Source organism: Kogia breviceps, chromosome 7, assembly GCF_026419965.1.
Source record: "Kogia breviceps isolate mKogBre1 chromosome 7, mKogBre1 haplotype 1, whole genome shotgun sequence".
NCBI classification, from domain to species: domain Eukaryota; kingdom Metazoa; phylum Chordata; class Mammalia; order Artiodactyla; family Physeteridae; genus Kogia; species Kogia breviceps.
The window spans coordinates 67,523,341-67,544,564 of NC_081316.1; the positions used below are offsets into that span (position 1 = coordinate 67,523,341).

At 32.4% G+C, this 21,224-nt stretch overlaps 1 protein-coding gene across 6 annotated transcripts in view; it reads right to left on the minus strand.

Moving 5' to 3' along the window:
• Nucleotides 1–21,224, minus strand: part of GRIA4 (glutamate ionotropic receptor AMPA type subunit 4) — a 526,465-nt gene that overhangs the window by 12,068 nt on the left and 493,173 nt on the right. For 2 of the 6 annotated variants that reach the window (XM_067038559.1, XM_059068908.2), the window contains exon 15: nt 3,340–3,454. The exons of 3 other annotated variants lie outside the window; for them this stretch is intronic. In XM_067038559.1, the coding sequence (XP_066894660.1) occupies nt 3,340–3,454 (115 nt within the window). Of the gene's footprint in view, nt 1–3,339; nt 3,455–21,224 lie in introns of those variants that run through there. One more of the 6 variants, XM_067038561.1, reaches the window with a different exon arrangement.

The following is a 21,224-nucleotide window of genomic DNA, read 5'->3' on the forward strand; positions in this document are numbered from 1 at the left end:
CGACTTAAATATGAATATCCACATCCATGAGTATGCCTATTTTTTTAATATATAGGAGGAGAATAAAGTATAAAACAAACAGAAAAAAAATCAATAATTTTGTAGATATTATTAGCATTATGGGTCATTGATTATTACAAGTATTGCCAAAATTTCCAACTAGAACCTGGATTAAACAACTCACATAAAAATATGCATAAAGTTATGTGTATCATTTGTGCTCAGACTAAATCATATCAGATTAATCAAAGGGATATGAGTTTTAGACTTTGCAATGAAACTTTTAAATTGGTCCATTGCCAATTAGTAAATTTCTGTTATTCACAAGAATGAGTATGAATTTCTTATGACCATAATAAAGGCCACAGCACAATAACATTCAGAGGAGTAATTTTTCAAACAAATTCATCCCCTCCCAAATCATGCCTTTCCACTTTATTTCATTTAACATACCAAACCTTTTTCCTTATTTCTTCTGTGGAACCTCTGGCCAGGGCTGCCTTGGTCATGCTCTGGGAATGGCTATCAGTTGAGTGGGGATGCTAATTATTTTGTGAACTGGAAGCTGCCACTGTGACTCTAAATAATTCAGTTGTTGATTATATTAAATCAATCAATCAACAGTGAGTATTTCTTCTTTTACCCATAGTTACTGGTGCATAGCCCAGGTAAAGCAGAACTTTAATAATGTGCTGCTGTATGGAAGGCTGGAGATGTCTTTCCTTGTTAATAATCCTATAAATGACAGGTGGGTCAATTAGCCCCTCATTGGAACATAATTCATGTGTGGTACAGCTTTCCATGCTTTCCCCCCTTCGCCAGATGAATCACTGTTAGGAAAGTTAATTTTTTCCTACTAAGATTCTGTATGTCAAAATCAGATCACACCAGATTATAGTATACTTTTGCTGAGATCACTGAGTGTGCATTTCACACAATGTGCCTGTAGATAAACTGGCAGTATTTAATTTTCTCTTCTGCTTTGGCTTTACAGTTAGCAAAGTCATAAGAGCCAGTCTCTTCCTCCAATTCAGCACTTTTCCTCCTTTCACCTCTTTTGATAAAGATCAGGCCAAATGGAAGGGGTAAGGTAAGTTTTAAAAGAAAATGTCACCCAAAGGAGCTACAGAACAAAAATTTAAAAGCAGCAACTGTCTCCTGGTAATTTACTTTGATTTAAGTTAGGTCAGGCCATTTAAAAATCACCTTTTAAAATAAATGCAGAGTAGGGTATTATTATTATTACCTATTCTATTGGTGATAAATATTATATCAATATACAACCTAGTAGAAATATTTTTCTAGTGTGAAAACAAAATTCCTGAGGGAAAATAGAACATACTGTAATTATATATGTAATTAACATACATTTTACGTTAATTTTTATAACATTTTAGAAAATGTCTCAAAATACGAAATAACATTTTAGAATATCATCTTATAGTTCATGTTTGGTGAAAGTAACAGGTGAAAGTACATGAATAAGCAGTTTGATTTTTGAAAACTACAAGGTTAGCTTCATATTTATTTCTTTGGACAACAAATATTTATTTGGTGTCCATTACGTACCAATGTTGGATGCAAACAGATTAAAATTCAATTGAGTTGTACAATCCCTTATTTAAATACATTAAAATGACTTTTGTTACGTAGATTTTTCCATTATGTGTACATTTCTGCTTCTGCTTGCTTATTTTTCTCTGGAAAGAGTCTAAGAGTCTTTAATATACACTAAAACAGGAATTAATTATTCATTTTTTGTGGAAAATTTTATCTGTTAAGCAATGTTATACTTTGTTTATATTTGTGATAAAAATAAAAATTTCAAACAAGGTTTTTCTAATTGAATAGAATATCTTCAGTTTTGTTTTCTCTGGTGCTACTAGAGTACATTTTCTTACATTTCTAATTTGCATAGAGGAGTAGATTATTAGTGTAAATGAGCAATATTCTATTTATGTGTGTATATATGTATGTATTTATGTATTCATATTTTTATGGAAATGATCAGAACATTCTAGGTAAGGTGGGGCTCCAAAATATAAAAGAGTTAATACTTCTGAAGAAAACATACTGTTGCTGTCTTGAATGGAGGTGTCTTAAAGGGGAACCATCAGAAGAATCCCTGATGACTCTCTCTAGATTTTCTCTGCTTTTTTTCTCCAGGGACTCAGATTCTCCCTCAAGATAGGAGATGGATGATCAGAATTGGGTCCACACAATTCTGTCTCTTCCTTTTTCATGCCTCCTTCTGTGGTCAGAATATTCATTTTGTAAAGTATATTTTTTTCTCCTCCTGCAACAGGGCTGTCTATAAGATGGAAATATACAAGTGAGCTGAATTTGAAAGGCTTTTCAGATCAGGATCAAGGAGGAAGTTACTAGTATTGGAAGAGGTTGAGGTTCGCAGCCTCCTTGACAGATATACCCTTTAAACAGAGCATAATTCTCAGGTTTTGGTGGCCAGGCAAGTGAGAGAATTTGTAGCCCAACCAAGAACCTGAAGATGAGCAGGACTACTTGTTTTGGGCAATTCTCTAGAATTTAAAAGGAAGAGTGTATATGTAAAAATTTTCAATGTTCTTACATACCAGTTGAAGATATGTAAGGAAAGAAAATTCAGTCAGAATATTCCCATCTCTGGATTGTTTCCTTTACATCTATCCACAGTGAAGAAGAGTTCTGGAACACTAGTTAATAACTTCTGCTTAGAAATAAAAGTAAAACATTATTTTATGAAGCTGGAAATATGACAGGGATTCAGTAAAGATAAAGCTGAGTTGATCTTATTTTTGTAGCCGGATCTTTCTTTAGTTTGATCCATTAAGGAAGGCAAAAACTGTCTAGTTCATATGATTACCTTTGATTTGTTATATAACTTGCTATTTAATGGAAGCCTGAGAGTTTTAAGTCGAGAAATGTCTTTCTGGTAGGTACCTGATTTAGTTGAGTCAGATTATTGTTATTACTTAAAAACATTTCGTGGCAGCTCTGGTGAGGAAAACAAGACAGACTGAACTTCTCTGTTCTCTCTCCTCTTCGCTAATTGTTCTTTCAAAAGCCTGCTTTCCAAAACTGAGGTTCCTAGGACTATTTCTGATCCATAACTTCTTCAAAGCCAGAGATTTTCAGTGACTATTTTAGTTAAGTTTGTTAGTGTGTCCCCAAATTGATATTGTTTGCAAATATTTTTGCTTTGACAGTAATTGCATACTTAAGTTTGCGAAGGGACTTGACTAGCAACTTCGGTGGTATTAGTAGGTCTAAATTATGTCTCCCAGCAGATGCACCTATTACTTTACATACTGTTTACCCGCTTTTGGTGACATTGAGGCTAACCTTGGAGTCACCTCCCCCGCTGCCACATTCTCCTTTGTCGTACCACCATTTGTTTTTCAATTTGTCCAAGAGGCCTTGTTCATTCAGTTTTAAAACTGCGAGGTTAACAGCATTTCTTGAAACGATAAAACATATTTTGTAAGAAACTGCACAGCTGTTAAGATGTTAGAAGGAATGAGGTTTTAAGCTCTTTTATAAGCTTCTCTTAGACGCTAAATAAACCTCTCATTTTGTCATCCTGCAGCCCCTTCCACCAGGCAATTGTAACTTCCTTCAAAGTGTATTAAACCTGTAGCATTTGGTGTTGTTCACTTTCACAGTTCATTTCTTGTCAAGTAACTGACATCAACATCAACCAATTACATGGATTTTTTTTTTTTGCAGAACAGTAATAAACTTGAATTTACTAGTAATTGAGAAAGAATTGTGTCTTGAATTCCTTTGCCTCTAAGAATGTCAACGACCCATAAGAGACAAATGAAAATTCATTCCCAGAAGGAAAAACATAACTGCATAAACAAATCAGCAAATCAGCCACTAATTTTTGTGTACTGATTTCCTGACAACAAAGAGTATGGCTTAATTATTATTCCTTTTATTATTTGCGTTGGTTCAGTTTCCTGGGCTGGAAGTCATAGAATAGTCAAGAGAAATGTAGTAGCAGCTCTCAGGGAGCTTATATTTGAATTTCATGTTGATTCTTAAAGTCAATAGATGCTATTTAGAAACCAGGATCATATATCCAATTTGACTGTTTAAATTATGTATTAAACCACAGGAAGTCATGCTGCATTTGATATGGACTTTGCAAACAAACACTATATTAGATTTGCTCCATGTTTATCTCTTTAGGGGAATAAGGGTAGCACATTCTAATTATTCTCTAAAAGGATTAAAAAAATGTGTCATGGGTTTTGCCTCCCATAAAACAAAACAATCTCATGTTAATGAGTAGTATTTGAACATTGATTTGCAAGTGAACTATCATTTAGTTGATTAATAAAATGTCACATTTCACTACAAATCAGCCTATTAATGTATTTATTCTTTTAAAATGTTTTTGTAATATTTCAGGTAAATGATGTGCATTTTCCAGTGTTGTAATGGTCTGATCCACTTGGAGAGTAAACATTTCCCATGAGTAAACCACACACTCTGAGAGGATTAACATTTTTTAAAAGTTAGACTACCATTTATTAAATGCTAAGTAAATGATTAGCTGTCCCCACATTTCCAAGTAAGTCCTATGTTAGTGGTATAAAATAATTAATATACTTCCTGAAATGAACAATACCAAGTTGTCAGTTTAATCACCAAAAGGACCAGACTGAAATCTAGGGATGAATGAATATTCAGTGAAGATAGAGCATCTATTTTTAAAAAATGCTGTTGGGAGAAAAGAGTTGTTTTAATTTATTTTATGTCCATAAGAAGCTAAATATATTTGTCTTTCAATGAAGTGAAGCTAACATCTAAAGTTTTCTATTTTGGAGAAACTTAGTTTTATAATCCACTTAGTCTTAAACATTTCTATTAGATTTTTTTCCAATAAAGTGGTATCCCAATTATTTTATATGTTGGTTTAGATCATTCCTTTGATAAAACTAAAATCATTTCATGAGAGGGTTATTTAACATGGTTACTAGCCATGTCCAAAGACAGTTTCACAGCACAATAGAAAACAAAAAAGCAAAATTAAAAAATGGATAAGGAAAAAAAGCTTTATGTTGAGAAAATTGTTTGGAATAAAGCTTTCTACAAAGTTATTCTAAGACATTGTCTTTCTAACAACATCTAATAGGCCATGTAAAAACAGTTCAGTTTCACACTGCTATCCTTATATATGTGTGTGTATGTATCTATATTTGGTTATATAATATACTTGACCCGTAAGTAAGTCACTGCCCAGTTCACAATCCACATTTTCCTGTGGTTCTTCAATAGAATTCACATAATACTATCACATGTAAAATTTACTTTTCTTAAATGAAGGCACTTTGTAATTAATATTTAGAGACAGTCTTTAGGATTTCAAGATTTCTTTGCCTATTAAAAGTGCCTGCTATTTTCTACAGTTGTCTGACTAAAGATGTAATTTCCCTATGTAATCAGTTTAGGTCAAAAGGCATCCTTAGATTGCTATTTAAAATGCAGCATAAACCACATCTGTAAGGACTTTTTGAACATCTGTTCTATTTTATAGAATGCATCACTTTTACATGTTATTAATAAGAATCATCAACTGACTTTTAAAATATACGTAAAGTTACTTTACTCAGTTTTCTAGACTAGTTTAAAAGGTATTTTTTTATCCAGACAAAAAGAAAAAGGAACCCTGAAGGAATAATTACAAGCAAGCCTAAGGAAGTCATAAGGAGTCATGTAAATAAGGGACATAGACAGCAGATCCTTGCTGCAGCACATTTTACTATTACTTTGGAATCCCCTTCATACATTTCAGACATAGATTTTGAAATCTATGTCAGAAACTCATATTGATGATAAGGATATTCTTGTCCTGATTAAGCATCAGAGAAGCCATAATAGTGATCTGCCAAGCAGATAAAAGAAAGAAGAAAAATATTGTGGGCTATTTTTTACATTAATTATTCCTTTCATTCTATTAAACGCAGCTTTTACAGAATAAACTCAATTGAAATGGCTTGCTTTCATTTTAAAATGAAAGGAGAGGAAGAAACAACAATAAGTGATCATATTTTTGCTGGAAGTGTAAACCACATTTGAGAGCCCAGGTATGTTGACAGTGACCTTTTATAGACTGCAATAGGACCCAGGTAACATACTTATTTGCCTTTTCCTTTTATGACTTAGGGGAATCCCAGGTAAGAAAAACCCCTCTCCAAATAGCTTTTTTCATAGTGGTGAGGTCATGGGGAACTTAATTCAGGCCTGGAACAAAAATGCTCACCCGGACAAATTCCAGGACCTCTGGAAAAATTCTAGGGTTTTTTACTCCTGAAATCATTCAATTGAGTTTGAGATTATGAAAATCCATCTCCCATTGCCCTAGCATCTGGGACCCATTTTTGTTAACTAAACAAAAGCTTTAGAATGGGAATTAACAGACCTAAACTTTTACCATTTATTAATTTTGGATAAATTAGTGCAAATTAAGATTTTATTGTTGAAACCATGATTAATTTAAGCTAAGATATTTATCTCTTACTCTTTATATTTCCATAAATAATTTATCATTAAATTCTATCGATTTAGATATGCTTTTATGTTTACTTTATGCCTCACTCATTGTATTTACTACTAGACCATAATTCTTATAGTACAATTTTTTCTGTTGGTGAGATATTAAAGTTTACATCTGATAAAATGTCTACCTATATAAATATAAATTTTTAAAAGTTTGTTTAGTAAAGTACTCTTACGATTTCCTGGATTTGAGAATATTATTGTAAAGGACTGATATACAAGCCTTAGACCTAGTCATTGTTTGCACACAAGATATTCAGGGAATATATAATTTGTAGAATAAATAGTTTGCAATATTATATTTAATCTGGTTAAAACAAATTCAATTACATTTCACTTAGTAGGTTGAACACTTCATTATTGTCCCTGATATTAATAATATATGGACCTAATGGATTTTATTTGTCTAAACTACTGTGTAATTTTGCTAATGCTTTATTATCCTTATAAAAAAGGATCCATTAATTATATACACATGAGAAAGTCTCTTTAGTTTTAGGCCTGTACTCTTTTAACTTGAGTGTGCTCTTCATACTAAACTCCCTATAAAATTTAAATATCAAGTGTTAAAATGTCCAGAATATTTACCTGAATGATGCTAGAAAGTTTTTTTGTAGTCCTGATAAATTTTAATGTATTTTTTTAAAACTGAAAAATTATGTGAATCAACATGCAATTGTGTAAAACACATAGGAAAATCCTTTAAAACCTGCAAAGGACATTGGTAGATAATTTATGCAGGAAGAAGTACAAAATCATATAAAAATAATTCAACCTTACTTGGAATTAAACTAAAGTGAATTAAAGAAATGCAAATTCATTTTTTTGCTATTCATATTGGCAAAGATAAAAGTAAGGATAATGTTCAATACAGTCAAGGATTTAATGTTGTCCTAATACACTGAAAATAGAATTTAAACCAGGAAAGAATAATATGTTTTTGTACAACAAAAACTTAAAAAACAATTCTTACCCTTGAAAATTATTGACAATATTGAAAATTATTGATAATAATTCCCCTTTGAGGAATCAATCCTAAGAAATTAATCAGTGATGTTGACAGAGTAACATAATAAATATTATAGTATATTTATATAGCAAAACGCTGAAAGCAATTTATATGCCCATCAGAAAGGGAGAAGTAAGTAGATTTTAGTGTACAGCAGAGGTTTTCAAGCTTGATCTGAGTGTCAGAACCACTTATTACCAATACAGATGTTCAGGGCTAAACTTGCTGTATCAGAATCTTCTGAATTGGGGGCAGTGTATCTACATTTTTGCAAAGCTCTTGAGGTCTTAGTATTAGTAAGCACCGATAATCCATATGACTGAATGTTTAACAATCATTACACGATTTTAATGACCAGGGAAATGCTTAATGTTGAGTGAAAATAAAGAAACAAATTTGTATATTCATTGTGATCTTAATGTGATCATTGTTAAACAATGTGATCATTGTTTGTTCTTTTCCAAACAAGTATTAGACACTCTAAGAAAAAAGTCTTTTTCAATGTTTTGCAGTAATTTTTTAAAAGGCAATTAAAACAAATCTTCCATCATATAACATATTTACTCTATCATTTTTTTGAAATAAAACTAAAATTCCAGACTGGAAAACTCATTTGATTTAAATTTTGTTATGCAGCAGGTAAATATATGCAGAAGTTTTTCTAGGGCCACTCTAATAAGAAAATAGTAATTTCATGAAAAATAAATAATAAACAACTCTATAGATTATTCATTCTGATATTTAAATGATGGTCATATTGTCAGTATTGTAACAGGTGTTGTGTACATGGAAGTCCATCCCATATACAAGATGAGATTAGTAGACATGAGCAAATATCACAGGGGATTTTACTTTTGTGGTTTAATGAAGTCCCCACCATCCCCTCCCCATTCCCACATAAAGACAGCTAAAGAAAATTAGCAGGAAAACAATTTTCAACAAATCCCAGAACTTTGTATATAGTCAGTTAATAACTAGCTGAGAAAAAGAACTATTTTATCACTCAAGGAAATATAAAAAGTGAATAAAAATCAATAAGCTGTCAAATAATAAGAGGTTAACTAAATATATCTGATTTAAGGAAAGGTATTTGCTTTCACAGTTCTACCATTTATCAGCTATTTAGGCCTGGAAGTCTAATTCCCAGCATTTATCAATGTTCCACTGTTTTCAATTTAACTTGTAGTTATGCTATTACTTTTTCCCCCAAATTATTCCTTCCAGTAAACAAGCACAAGGCTCTTTTTGCTTCATTGGATTTGTGCACTTTTTTCCAAAGGTAGAATTTGGGCTGAGTTCCTCTCCATATATATATATATATATATATATATATATATATATATACATGCAAACATTTTTAGAAAAGTTATTAAGTTTTCACTTCAGTTTGCTTATGTGATGACAGGTAAGATTTGCATAAAATGGCACTATTGATCAATAATTTAATATCAAAATTCAGAGGGAAATTTTTTTTTTTTAAGGGGAAAGACAATTCAGACCCAACAGGATTTATAATGAGCATTTGAAAACCACTTTGATAATGAGGGATTTATTGTCTTTAATTTGGATGACATATATGCAGTTAAGTTAGTCTATAGAAATGTTTGTATTTCATAATTCAATTGAAACAAAAAGAACTGAACAAATTGAGTTAATACCAGGCTAGATTCCAAGAATTGTCTCTAAATTGTGTTCTTTGGAATTTGCATGACTAATTCCTATTTGAGAACTAGGTCTGAAGAATGTGATGTTTAGAAGGATCACTATGATATTTGTGAGGATATCTGCCAGTAAATATAGTCAGCACACTAGCTAGAGATTGTGATAAATAAAACATTTAATTGTATTTTTACTGTTGAGTTTTTTTAAATGTAATATTTACAAATATTTCATGCAGTCTAGTTTCTTGACTTTTGTCAATTTTAGGTCACAGAGTAGAATTTTCTATCCTCCTTTGGTCATGGACTTCTTTTAGAAGTCAATGAAAGCATGGATACTTTCTCAGGAAAAATGCATAAATGTACAAAATCCAGATTGATATACAATTTCAGGGAATTGCTGGGGAACAAAATCTGCCACCCCAAAATATCTCTGGACTTCATGACTCTTGGTTTAAAATTTGGTAGAGTACTACTTTTGGTTTATTGATCTTTTTTCTCCCAAGGATGGTCACTGTTTTTCTTTGTCTCTGTCTTTTGTGTCATTTGTTATAAGGATAAAACCATTGATCTGATTAGGTTTTCTTTTTCTCTTCTATGCCTTGAAAGTTTGTTTTATATACTAATTAGAAAAATCTCTCTGGTTTCTGCCATCCAAAAGGTGCACATACCAGTGTGCATTTGGCAGCCAGTTAAATAGGCTGGGATTCTGAGCAGTCTCTTTGTCCAGCTGTGCCAGCTCTCAGAGGAGTTTTATTATTAGGGGTCCAGTCCATAAGGGGCCTTTATCTTCTCAAACTTTCTTAGACTATTTTTAGGAGTGAGCCTTTGGAAGATGGGAACTTCGGGACGTCTCTTGTGTCCGTGGTACCATGGTCTGGAAAGTTACCTCAAGGTGTTTCCATAAATTGGCTTATTGGTTTGAATCACTATTAAGATCCTACTCATCAATGGCCAGATGATGGATCCTTTGAATTGGAAAAACTTCTAAATTGTTCAATTTTTAGAAAGCTGTCTTCATAAACAGCCATTTTACTGGTACCTATGGAAAGACCAAATTAAAAGGTGGATACAATGATATATAACAGCTAACCTTAAGAACTCTCTTAGTTTTAAAAATAAAAACAAAAAACCTGTTCAGGAAGCCTTATTAAATTTGTGGTCTCCGCTTCCCCTCAATGGGTCTTACAGATGCTAATAAAAACATTTAATTAATACGAGAATTGAGGAGAAAGAGACTCTTCCCAACAAGATGGAAATTTTTAAAGGGTTGTTAAAAAATAAAATAAATAAAGCAAATATTGAAAGTGGTGGAATAAAGAGGAATCAGAAAGGGAAGAGTCATGGAACTCATCACAGCAAGATGGAAATCTTTAGATGGTTATTAAGAGTTGGGATAAATAAAACAAACATTGATGGGATCAAAACAAAGGTTTTTAATACAGCACTACCTAGGATTGTGTGAGCCAAAGGGACCCCCTATTGGTGTTCCCTGACATTAAAGGCCACCAAACAAATCTGCTCTAATTACCCCAGTTTGGATAAATTTAAAAAGCTGGAAGGAAAAAATTACTCTGAGAATCCTGACCAGCAATTGCTTGGGGCAACAGTTAGGCCAATTAATCAAATCAAAGATTGACAAAAAGGCTTGGGTCCCTTGGCTCAACCTCTTACTGGGGTCCTCAAAGCCTTTTATACAGGAATGAATAAAATGGCTGGGGGAAAAAAAGGAAAAGTTTCTGGGACTCCTTGTAAGACTGAGACTTGTTGATAGGGTCCTAATGGAAACTAAGGTTAAAAGTATAAGAACTGATAGAACTAAGATGAAAGTTTATCAGAAAATTTGTGTATTTGAATGGGCTTTATGTAAGATGGTAGCATCTCTTTTGCCTGATTGCACTGTGGGGATGGACACTTTGTCTTCCCTTGCCTGGTATTGTAAGACAGGGCAGGTAAATCCACCCTTTAGGCAGTGTTAATTGAATATGCTAAAGGAAGCCAATAGGGTTGCCTAGCCCACATAATATGAGATGGAAATTGGGGGCTGATATTTAGGGGCTAAAAGAACCACTAGTGGAAGATTTTGCCCCTAGAGTGAATGGGTATGGGGTGGCCTTGTGCACTCAGAAAGAGGGAATTTATTGAATGCTTTGTGCAGACTTTTTGAAGGCACGATGCCTTGAAACCTAAATTTCTAGAACATAGAAATCTTTTGGTTTCCATTTTAGTTGGAAATCTTCTCTGTGATATTAAGAAACAAATTAAAGAAAATGTAGTTGGATGAACAGATCAGCCGTTTGATATTATTTTGGCAGCAGCCCAGTTCTTAGGGGAAATGGAAAGCAACCACCTTTGTCTTGCAAATCTCTACAAAATCAGAAATGTATATACAGCTCACAATGGCCTGAGACTGAGCCTGGTTGACTCAATCAGGTAGAACCTGAAACACCAAAGAAAAAAAAGAGATCTTTTAAAAAGTACAATCTGCTGGAAATGCTCCCTCACACAAAATCTAATTCACAGCCTCCTTAAAGATTTATCAAGGACAAATACAAGTCTTAAAAGTTTTTTCCACATAGTAAAAAGCCTTAGCAATCTGAGCAGATACAAATTTATTCCAATTGTTATTTATAAACCAGTGAGTTTTGTGTTGTACCTAATTCATGACTAAACTTTTACAATGAAAGCTATGACATCTCTGGTTGTGTCTATGTCTATGTGTGTACATTATAGATATGGTATTTTTGTATCTCTGAATGGTATTACCAAAATTAATTTGTAAAGAGGTCTTTTTAATTGACTTAAAAGTAAGCACTTATAAATTAAACATTTCTAAATGTAGTAGAAATGAATCCAAATACTTTTCAAGTGTACCTGATCTAGGATTAATCTTTAATAAATAAAAGCAAGTTTAAGTTTGTTGGTTTAATTAAACAGGCTTATCTTGAGAGTTATCAGCATTAAATGTAAATTAAACACATTCTACCACGTTTACCACAAGTTAAATACATTCAGTTATCTCTGTTACAAAATTTGTCACCAAAAAGGATAAATTTTGTATGATAAAATTTTCATAACTAATTAAATAAATTTAAATAAAAAAGAGGTTTTAGATGAACTTTTTAAGAATAATTATGTTTCATGGCATATCTACTTAAAAGTAATTTCCACAAATTTTATTGGTAACTTGAAGCTATAGAGTTTTGCTAAGTTAAATGATGGGAATTCATTGACTGTCTAGATCATTTCTAGAGAAGATAAAATGCTGAAATATTAATTGCTAAACAAATCCAAGTCTACTTTTGTCTTCTTATTACAGAAAAACTAAAGATGTTGGGTTTATTAGAAACATGTCATGCATCACATTGAAAAAAAAATTATGCTATAAGGAAATGTATGTTTTTGGAAATTATAAAATGTATTTATAAGTTTTCTCTCCCCCCCAAATTACTGGTATAACAGTTTACAGTTGCTTACTTCTTAGTTTTCACTAGAAATTAAGGTTTCTAAGGGTTACAAATTCTAATTAATCTATATAATTAAAAATACTAAAACTAATAAGGAAAACATTTTCATATGTAAGAAGAAAAAAGGTATGAGTGGAAATGCTTTTTGTTAAGGAAAAAAAGTAATTTTGTCCTAAAGAAAGGTTAAAAAAAGAGGGAGAGAGTAAAAGAGAAATCACAGGACAAAATCTGAAGGTGAAAAAGGCAGTTATAGAAGATTTGTGGAAAAGGAACCCTGTGAAGAGTTTTGTGCTTGGTCAGGACTGGTTAAGATTAAAATAAATTTAATTGAGTAAATTAATTCTAATGTTAAAAGTAAGCTGGTGCAAAATTAGAATTTGGTTTTCTCTCTCCTGTTAGGAAGACAAATTTTTCTTGGAATATTTGTCTACTTTGATAACAGATTGTAAAATTTCTTACCTTTCAAGTAACCTGTTGTAACTTTCTATATTTACTTTTGAAATCTTTTATTGTCACTTTGATTAAGTGAATAAGTATTGTTTCAGAGTGACCTATAATCCTATTTGACCAAGTGTTTTAAAACCTTTTGATAGCTTTGACAAACTTTCCTAAATCAAAATTCTAAATAAAGTCCTTTTGACCTCTAGCTAACTTTGGGATGTTTCAGAGGGCCCCTGAAAAATCTCAAAGAGAGATACTAAACTAACAAACATGGTATGTCAAATTACATGGGAAGCATTGTCAAATGAGAAATGATAAAGCTTCTTAGGTTATATTGTATGGGTAAATTTCATTAATATAAATGTTCTATAAGTTTTGAACTTCCTAAAATTCAGATATGTCCTGGTATGTTATCATTTTTCTAGTTATTATCTTAAAATGTTGTATGTCACAGAAATAGCCAAATTTCCTTGTCAATTGCATTGCAATCAGATTTTTAATTTGTCTTTTGTCATTTATAGACAGTTATTGTTTTACTAAAATGCTTTTACAAAATGAAGATCTTCAAGATGATTCATAGAAAGGATTTTTGGACAAATATAAGTTTCTGATAACTTGCAGATCATACCACTAAACTAGTAAGAAATTATAGAATTCTAATGAAAAACCTAATGGCTTCATAAAACTGCTAATAAAAGATCAAAATCAATAAGAATAATTATATGGGACAGAATGAACTGATGAATATGATTTATAATTTTTATGACTTTTTGTCTGAAATATTACTGGCTTTTTAATCTTTGCTTTCCAGATAAAAAGAAACATTTCCTCTTATATTAACTATAGCTTATAGGAATTTGGTAAATTATACCTTTGTAAATAGAATTGAAACAACTTTTTCTTCCTACCTGATCCCTCCAGAATTTGGAAACTCTTAGTGAGTATTCTTATTTTCATGGCGATATATTTATTTACACATGTTCACTAAGAATCTATTCTTGTATTAGAACACAATTGGAAACATTGGTTATATTACCAAGACTTTGACTGGAATGTCATCTTTGAGAATATGCATAGAATCAGATATGACCAGACAGCTTTAAGGAACTAAGATTGACTTTATGGAGCCATAAAGCCCTTTGGAAAAACAGCCTGGTACCTTTCTTACAGGGTTCCCAGCAGCCTTACCAGGTGAGTAAGGAAGGTCATTTCCTGACAGGCACAAGAGCCTCGGGATATTTTCGGGACATCAAGAAGAGAAGAATTCACCCAAATCTATATATATTACAGGTAAATCTGATGTCTAGTACTTGGCATGGCTTCATGGTATGAGAGGCATTTAAAAGTTCAATCTGGAGATTCCTTTGAAAAATTCCAGCAAAGCAGATTTAAAAGAGATTATATGGTCAATTAGTATTCTTGCTGGACTTAAGTAAATAATCAGGCCAAGTTTAATGACACTAAAATTATTTTGCGAACAAATTAGTCTTAATTTGGTTTTCTTTGATAGAAGTGAGGGTAATTTTTAGAGAAAAATGTGTGTTTCAGCAGAAACTATAATCTATATGTATAGATCCAGTCCTGCAAACTGGACTGGATCCTGAATTCATATAGTTTCCTCAAATATTTGGCTACAGCTCTTCAAACTAATGTTTCCAATTTTTCTCCTGCTGCTCCTTTTCACTTGGAATCATTGAGAACTAAAGCTGCCCTTTTCCTGAAGCCCTGCAAACTGAAGCTGAACAACTTGTTATAAACTTTAGAAAGATTACCATAATTGTCTATATTTAGACAAACTTCTTGACTGTTGCTGTGTAAGCTTCTTGGAAAGTTTACCTGAACACCCAATGACGTCACTGAAGACATTTCAAACTGTAAAAGATGCTTTGACCCTGATATCTAGAAATCTTGATTGGCAGCTCTCAGGACTCAGACACTGGGTTTAGAATTTGCTCGAATCATTAACCTTTGTTTTTCTTTTGTCTCCCCACAAATACCTCTTATTAAATATCTAATTGCTTGCACCCTATAGGCCTAACTTTGAGAGCCTACCTGCATCACAGCCTCCTGAAATGAACTGACTTATTGTCAGGACTATGAGACTAATTGGATGAGATATAAAGCAATATATCTATTCAACTTCTGGACTATGAAACTTCTAGAAGTTTCAAAGGCGAGACTGTAGGGGAACAAAATCTGCCACCCCAAAATATATCTGGCATGTGAATTATTTCAAGCTGAAAACAATCAAGGCCCAAAAGACTCAGGAAGAAACTTTGACCTTCTTGTTAATTGCCTTACGAATTTAGATAGAGGGCCTGTTATAGGAATAGAGCTATCACCAGAGAAATCTGCAAAGAATATGGACCAGGTGTGGTGGGGGTATCCTTAGAGATCAGAGGTCACTCAGTGTACCACTGAGTCTCCAGTGTAGCCACTCAGTCTCCACATGACCCAAGCATTTGTTTGCCAAATATTTGCTTTTTCATCTCTATGTGAATTGTCTTCCTCACCCTTTGAGGTCCCAAATCACTACCTCCAACATCCTCTTTTGTCTTTAGCTGAAGATTGCATTTAAGGTGAGGGTTTGGGCCACTTTGGCAAATTAGTCAGTTTTCCTGGGTCTCTCCCATGTATACATGTTATTAATCTTTTGTTTGATTTTTCTCCTGTTAATTTGTCTCATATCAATTTAATTCATAGACCAGCCAGGGTAGAGGAAGGGTATCTAACCCTCTCTGACAATTCTAATAAATCTATTTTAAAATTAATTAATGATGATTTTCAAGTATGCCTATTAAAGGTAAGAGAAGTAAAAATATTTCTATGACCCATGGTGGCTCCAGAATTTTAATAGAGAAGAGGTTTTAAGACTGTGATTTGGCAAGAAAGAATTTCCAAGGTATTAACTCAATTTGTGATCATTCTGCAAGCACAACATATATGGGTTTTTTTTAAAGGACTGTCTGTTAAATCAATAAAAATTAAAAAAAAAACTGTCAAAACATATTATTTACCCTTACATAGTATTTAGAAAATATAAATTAATCATATTAAATAATGTAAATTTTATTTTATTTGTGGTGGCCTTTGAGTATGCTATTTGAGATTATATGGGATAAAGTCCCTGCCCTAAGCCACCCCATTGTTATCATTATCTGTTATCAAATTGTACAAAAGAGGGCTTTATTTCAAGGTGAAGTCACAACTACCAAGATTGTGAAGTGCTTCAAGTTATCTCTAGATGTCATTCACTTTTTAAGTTGTGATTATCATCATTCTAAAATAAAATTTAAAAAATACTAGGCCTTTCACAAAGATGCTTTGTCTGGACTGTCATTTGCTGTGTGCACTCTGCCCCATCCCTGACTTTAGATTCTTGTACCTCCTAGACCTCCTTATTCTCTTTATACAATTTCCAGAATTCTAAACCATTCCATGAACCATGACCATGTTTCCTTTTTCCATCCTTTGCTGATTCTTAAAAATGTCCATTGATTGTTTTAAAGAACTAGAATCCTACACTATTTGAGTCAAAATGTGGTTTAGAGTTTGTCTCCAACTTTCTCATTTTACAGATGTGGTCACTGAGGTCTAATGAAAGTTAGGTGACTTGCTCAACAAAGCCCAGCTGGGACACAGGTCTTCTGCCTTCTAGTCCAGTGCTCTTTTCCACAGTACTATGATATCTTTGTTCCTGTCTTCCTTTCCTGTGTAGTTAAACTATTTGCTCTTCCCTCCTATGGCTCTCCAAGGAAACTTTTCTTTTTCCTGAGAAGTTTTTCAGGCTTGGTAGGGGTTACCCCTTGATTAAGCTTTGATTCATATTCCCTGCACTAGGAAGGTGGCACCTCCTGTTCTCTCTGGCTAAATACTCCTTGACCTGAGATAAATCTTCAAAGGTAAGTGATCTTGTCAACTGAACTGAGCCTTCCTAAATATCAAAGAAGGAAGTATAGTAGATGACTTTTTTTAGAAAACAATACTAACAGCCTAAATGATGACTTGATTTCATTAGATGGTAACATTTATTTTCTCTCATGGTTAAAATAAGATAGGTTTATTTTGATACATACAAGGTTCTTAATGATTTAAGTAATAATGTTTTATGATACCTAATCTTGGATCTCCAAGAACACCATCATAATAAAGCTTCAGTAGAGTGAATTAGAAGGTCACAGAAACTCAAGTTTCTTTGAATTCTCATTTCCCCTCATCTTTGAATTCTCATTTCCCCTCCTTTCCTATAGTCAATTATCCATTAAGAACTGTTTTTCTGAAAAGTGTCTCCTAAATTTATATTTTCATTTCTATTACACTGGCATTGCCTTATCAAAACCTTTATCACCCGAGACAAGGATCCACTGACTCTCTCATCCATTCTTAGATCCTCAGAGTCAGAATAACCTTGTTTCTCTGCTTGTTTGTAGTGCTTTGGCAAAAACCTTCAGTGATTCCCCATTGCCTCCAAGATACTATTCTATTCTAGTTTTTCTGGTATTCAAGGCTTCCCAACAATTCAGTTTACATATATCTTTAAAATATAATTTCATTATATTTTGTTGAGCCAGACTCTGTGTCAAGTTTGCTGTATTCTCACTGAATCCTCATTGAATCCACATGGCTAGTAAATGGCAAAGATGGAAATAAAACCTGGGTTTGTCTAACACAGTAGCCCAGCCTCTTAACACCCCTAGTTTCCCAAACAGAACTTCTCTGCCTCCAGCCAGTATTGTTTCCTTATAGTCCCAAATACGTTTTATGCAGAATCAATTCCAGTCTCACGATAGAAAGTTTATCAGGAATTCCCTTTTTTTTTTCCTCTTAGCTTTTCTAAATTCTTATCATTTTCCAGTAATCACTCATTGACATTAATTCAATTAATATTTATCAACTATTGTATCTAAACCTATTTTATCAGGTCTTTCCCAAATATTCTAGATTCTAATTATCTCCTGCTTCTTTAAATTATCTATTTTCAGAAGCACTCACATTTGTTCTGAGTCATACATTCCTTTACAATGTTAGCTGTTCCATTTTTTTCTCCTTCTTGGAGAACAGCAGCTGTGTCTTATGGTACTTTATACCATTCTCAGTCCTAATGCAGGGAATCAACCATGGAACCTAATGAATTTTGGGAAGACCTGGTATGAAGAGTGTTTTAAAACACAAAAAATAAAATAAAACAAAATAAAGCAAAAGGTTTCAAAACTGTCTATTAAATATTGGCAAGGAGGACATAAAAAATTACTGACACTAGCCATCTTAATGAATAATGGCAAGTAATTTTGTCCATTGTATAAACAAAATAATCTAAGAAGGTATTCCATATTATAGATAGTTAAAGAGATCACCAGCTCAATTTGTGTAGCCAAAGAATCTAAAAGATAAAATCAAATACAAGTTTGTTTGTGAATATCAAGGGAAATCTGATACTTCCAACTAAACCCAAAGACAAAAATCACAGATACTGGTAATTTTATAGATCAGTTCTAATCTATTTTAGTGTAGCAAATAAAACATACTATCTTTAGAAATATTTTTACTACTTAGAACAATATAATTCAGCACATTTTAGAAATTAAAAATTTCATTTATCATAAACAGATTTTAAATGTCAACTGTATTTGTTTTAACTTAAGATTTACTTTATTGTATATATAAATAATGTATTTAATTCACTAAATACATCTACTTAACCTTTATATACAAATACTTTAAATTTCCTATCAAGTTCTTGAGAGAAAATATTAAAGTTTTAATTTTTCTCTTTCATTTAAGGTTTCAGGTTCATTAGTAATAGACTAGTCTTTAAATATAACTCAAAATACATAACTTAAAATGTCTTTTAATTGATCTTGTTTCATCTACCTTAACTTTTGGGTTGGATTTTGGTTAGATGGGAGAATGGCACAAACAGAAAAAGGAAACTGATTGATAAAAATAGGTCTTAGAGAAATAGAGATTATAAGCTAATGGGATCTTGAAAGAAAGCTATCTGAACTTGCCATACAAAGGGGGGCTCATAACTAGGAGAGCATGTGACTTTTCTGTTAGTCTCTGAAAATAGCTGAAGACTAAGAATTCTAAATACGTGTCTATAAATATTTTAAGTTTATGCCATTCTAAGTGAAACACAAAGCTCTTATCTTTGAGGGCAACAGGGCTCATAATCATATTTCAAACAGAAACATATTTTCATTTATTTTTATTAAAATTTAAATAGGAAGAAACGACAAAAAGTTTAAATTATTAAGTCTCGCCTACAGTTGTTCCTATTGGGGTTAATACTAGAACATATCACACAGTCTTTTAGCTATTAGCTCCTCATCAGGTTGGATACTTTTTAAACTGCCAGTTTGGGCACTTTCATTATTTTTAATATATTTAATAAATGGAATGCAGTTATTATGAGATCAATACGTTTCACTTTACTGAGCAACTAAATGAGAAAAAAATGATGTTTTATCTCAATTTCAGGTTATCCAAAAGAACTAGAAGTCACTGCAGAACCACCAACAATTCTTTCTCAGAATGAGATTACCATGATATATTTCATAAGAATTCAAAGTACACAACAGATCTGCCTGACATAACTAATATCTGTGTGGGTGTCCAATTTTAACACATAAATAGCCCACTAAAAATATTATGACTTTTTTTTTCTTTGCTTAGGAATGAATAATGTGCCTCCAATATAGCCTATACCTTTCACTAAAGGAGTCAGTCAGTGAGAAACTCAAAGTTAGGTTCTATCTGACTTCTGGCAAAATGCATTATCTGCTGAAAGTTCAGTAATTAGGTTTCTGGATTTGGTGACCACTGAAATATCATTATCTACATAAATAGTATACATTGGCATTAAAATCAAATTTCTAGTTTGTACGTGTGCTCTCATGTATGTTCCTAATCACATGAATACTATGGCTTCTACTCAGAAGACAGCAATCTCTGACAAAAATATATCCTTCTGAAATGAATTTCTTTCATTAAAAACCCCAACAATCCAATTTTAAGATAACGCTAAGATTCTAAACTCATTTGTAACAAAGCAAAAACTGTGTTTCTGTAAGATGATGATTATTTACTGACAACTCATTGCCTGAATTCTCATTCTTTTGGCACATTTCTTCTCCTTCCTAAAATTTCCTTCTTCTTGATGCCCAAATTGTCTCAGTTACATGATCCTAAAGCTTTCCTAAAATCCATTTGAGTCACACTAAGATATAACCTCCTTGGAGAGCGACAATAACAAAAAACTAATGCTGGATAGAATCTGGAAGCTGATCCCTCCATAATCCATATGATTTCTTCAAATATCTCAAATTCTGGATGCTTTGTAAATTCTCTCACTTGTTTCCACTTTGGATTTCTCCCCTATGAAAGGACCAATTTGAAATAGAGTACCAAAGGCAGGGAATACTGATGATGTCCAGGGACAACAATATAAAGCGTGAGAGGTAACACTGGAAACCATTAAAAGCAATGTAAAAGGCCTGGGAAGTGCTTCTATAAGCATGGAGAAGTACTGCTCAAGACAATATTACCTCCCTTTCCTCTTATTTTTCTAACCACAGTTTTCATAGGGTACCTTAAAAATTTCATTAATCCTATACTACTTCACACCAAAAGTCTAACTGACCATATTTCAAATTATGTATCATTTAAATTATATCAGCTGCTTATTTTAATAAAAATTTTTCTTAATGATATATTTTCTATAGAAACACTTTGGATTTTACTTTTAATATTTTTGTAACCTCATTATCCATTATGGTTTGATTGTCAGTTACTATCCATATTTTACATGTAGTGAAATTAACAACTGATGACAATTTCCTAAGGCCTATGTAAGAATCTAATCCTTAACGGAAAACTGGCACTGATATTTAATGATGATGGAAAACCTTAACATATAACTGATAAGACTTGTGTGAAGGTTTTTATTTTTTTCCTGCTATTTCATTTGTAAGTGGATATTCAAATAACTATTATGCACAGGTGGCAAGCTGCTTTCCTAATCCTGTTGGGTTAAAAAATATAAATGTATAAAGAAAAAGGGATTAAAAATAGGTGGGGGAGGGG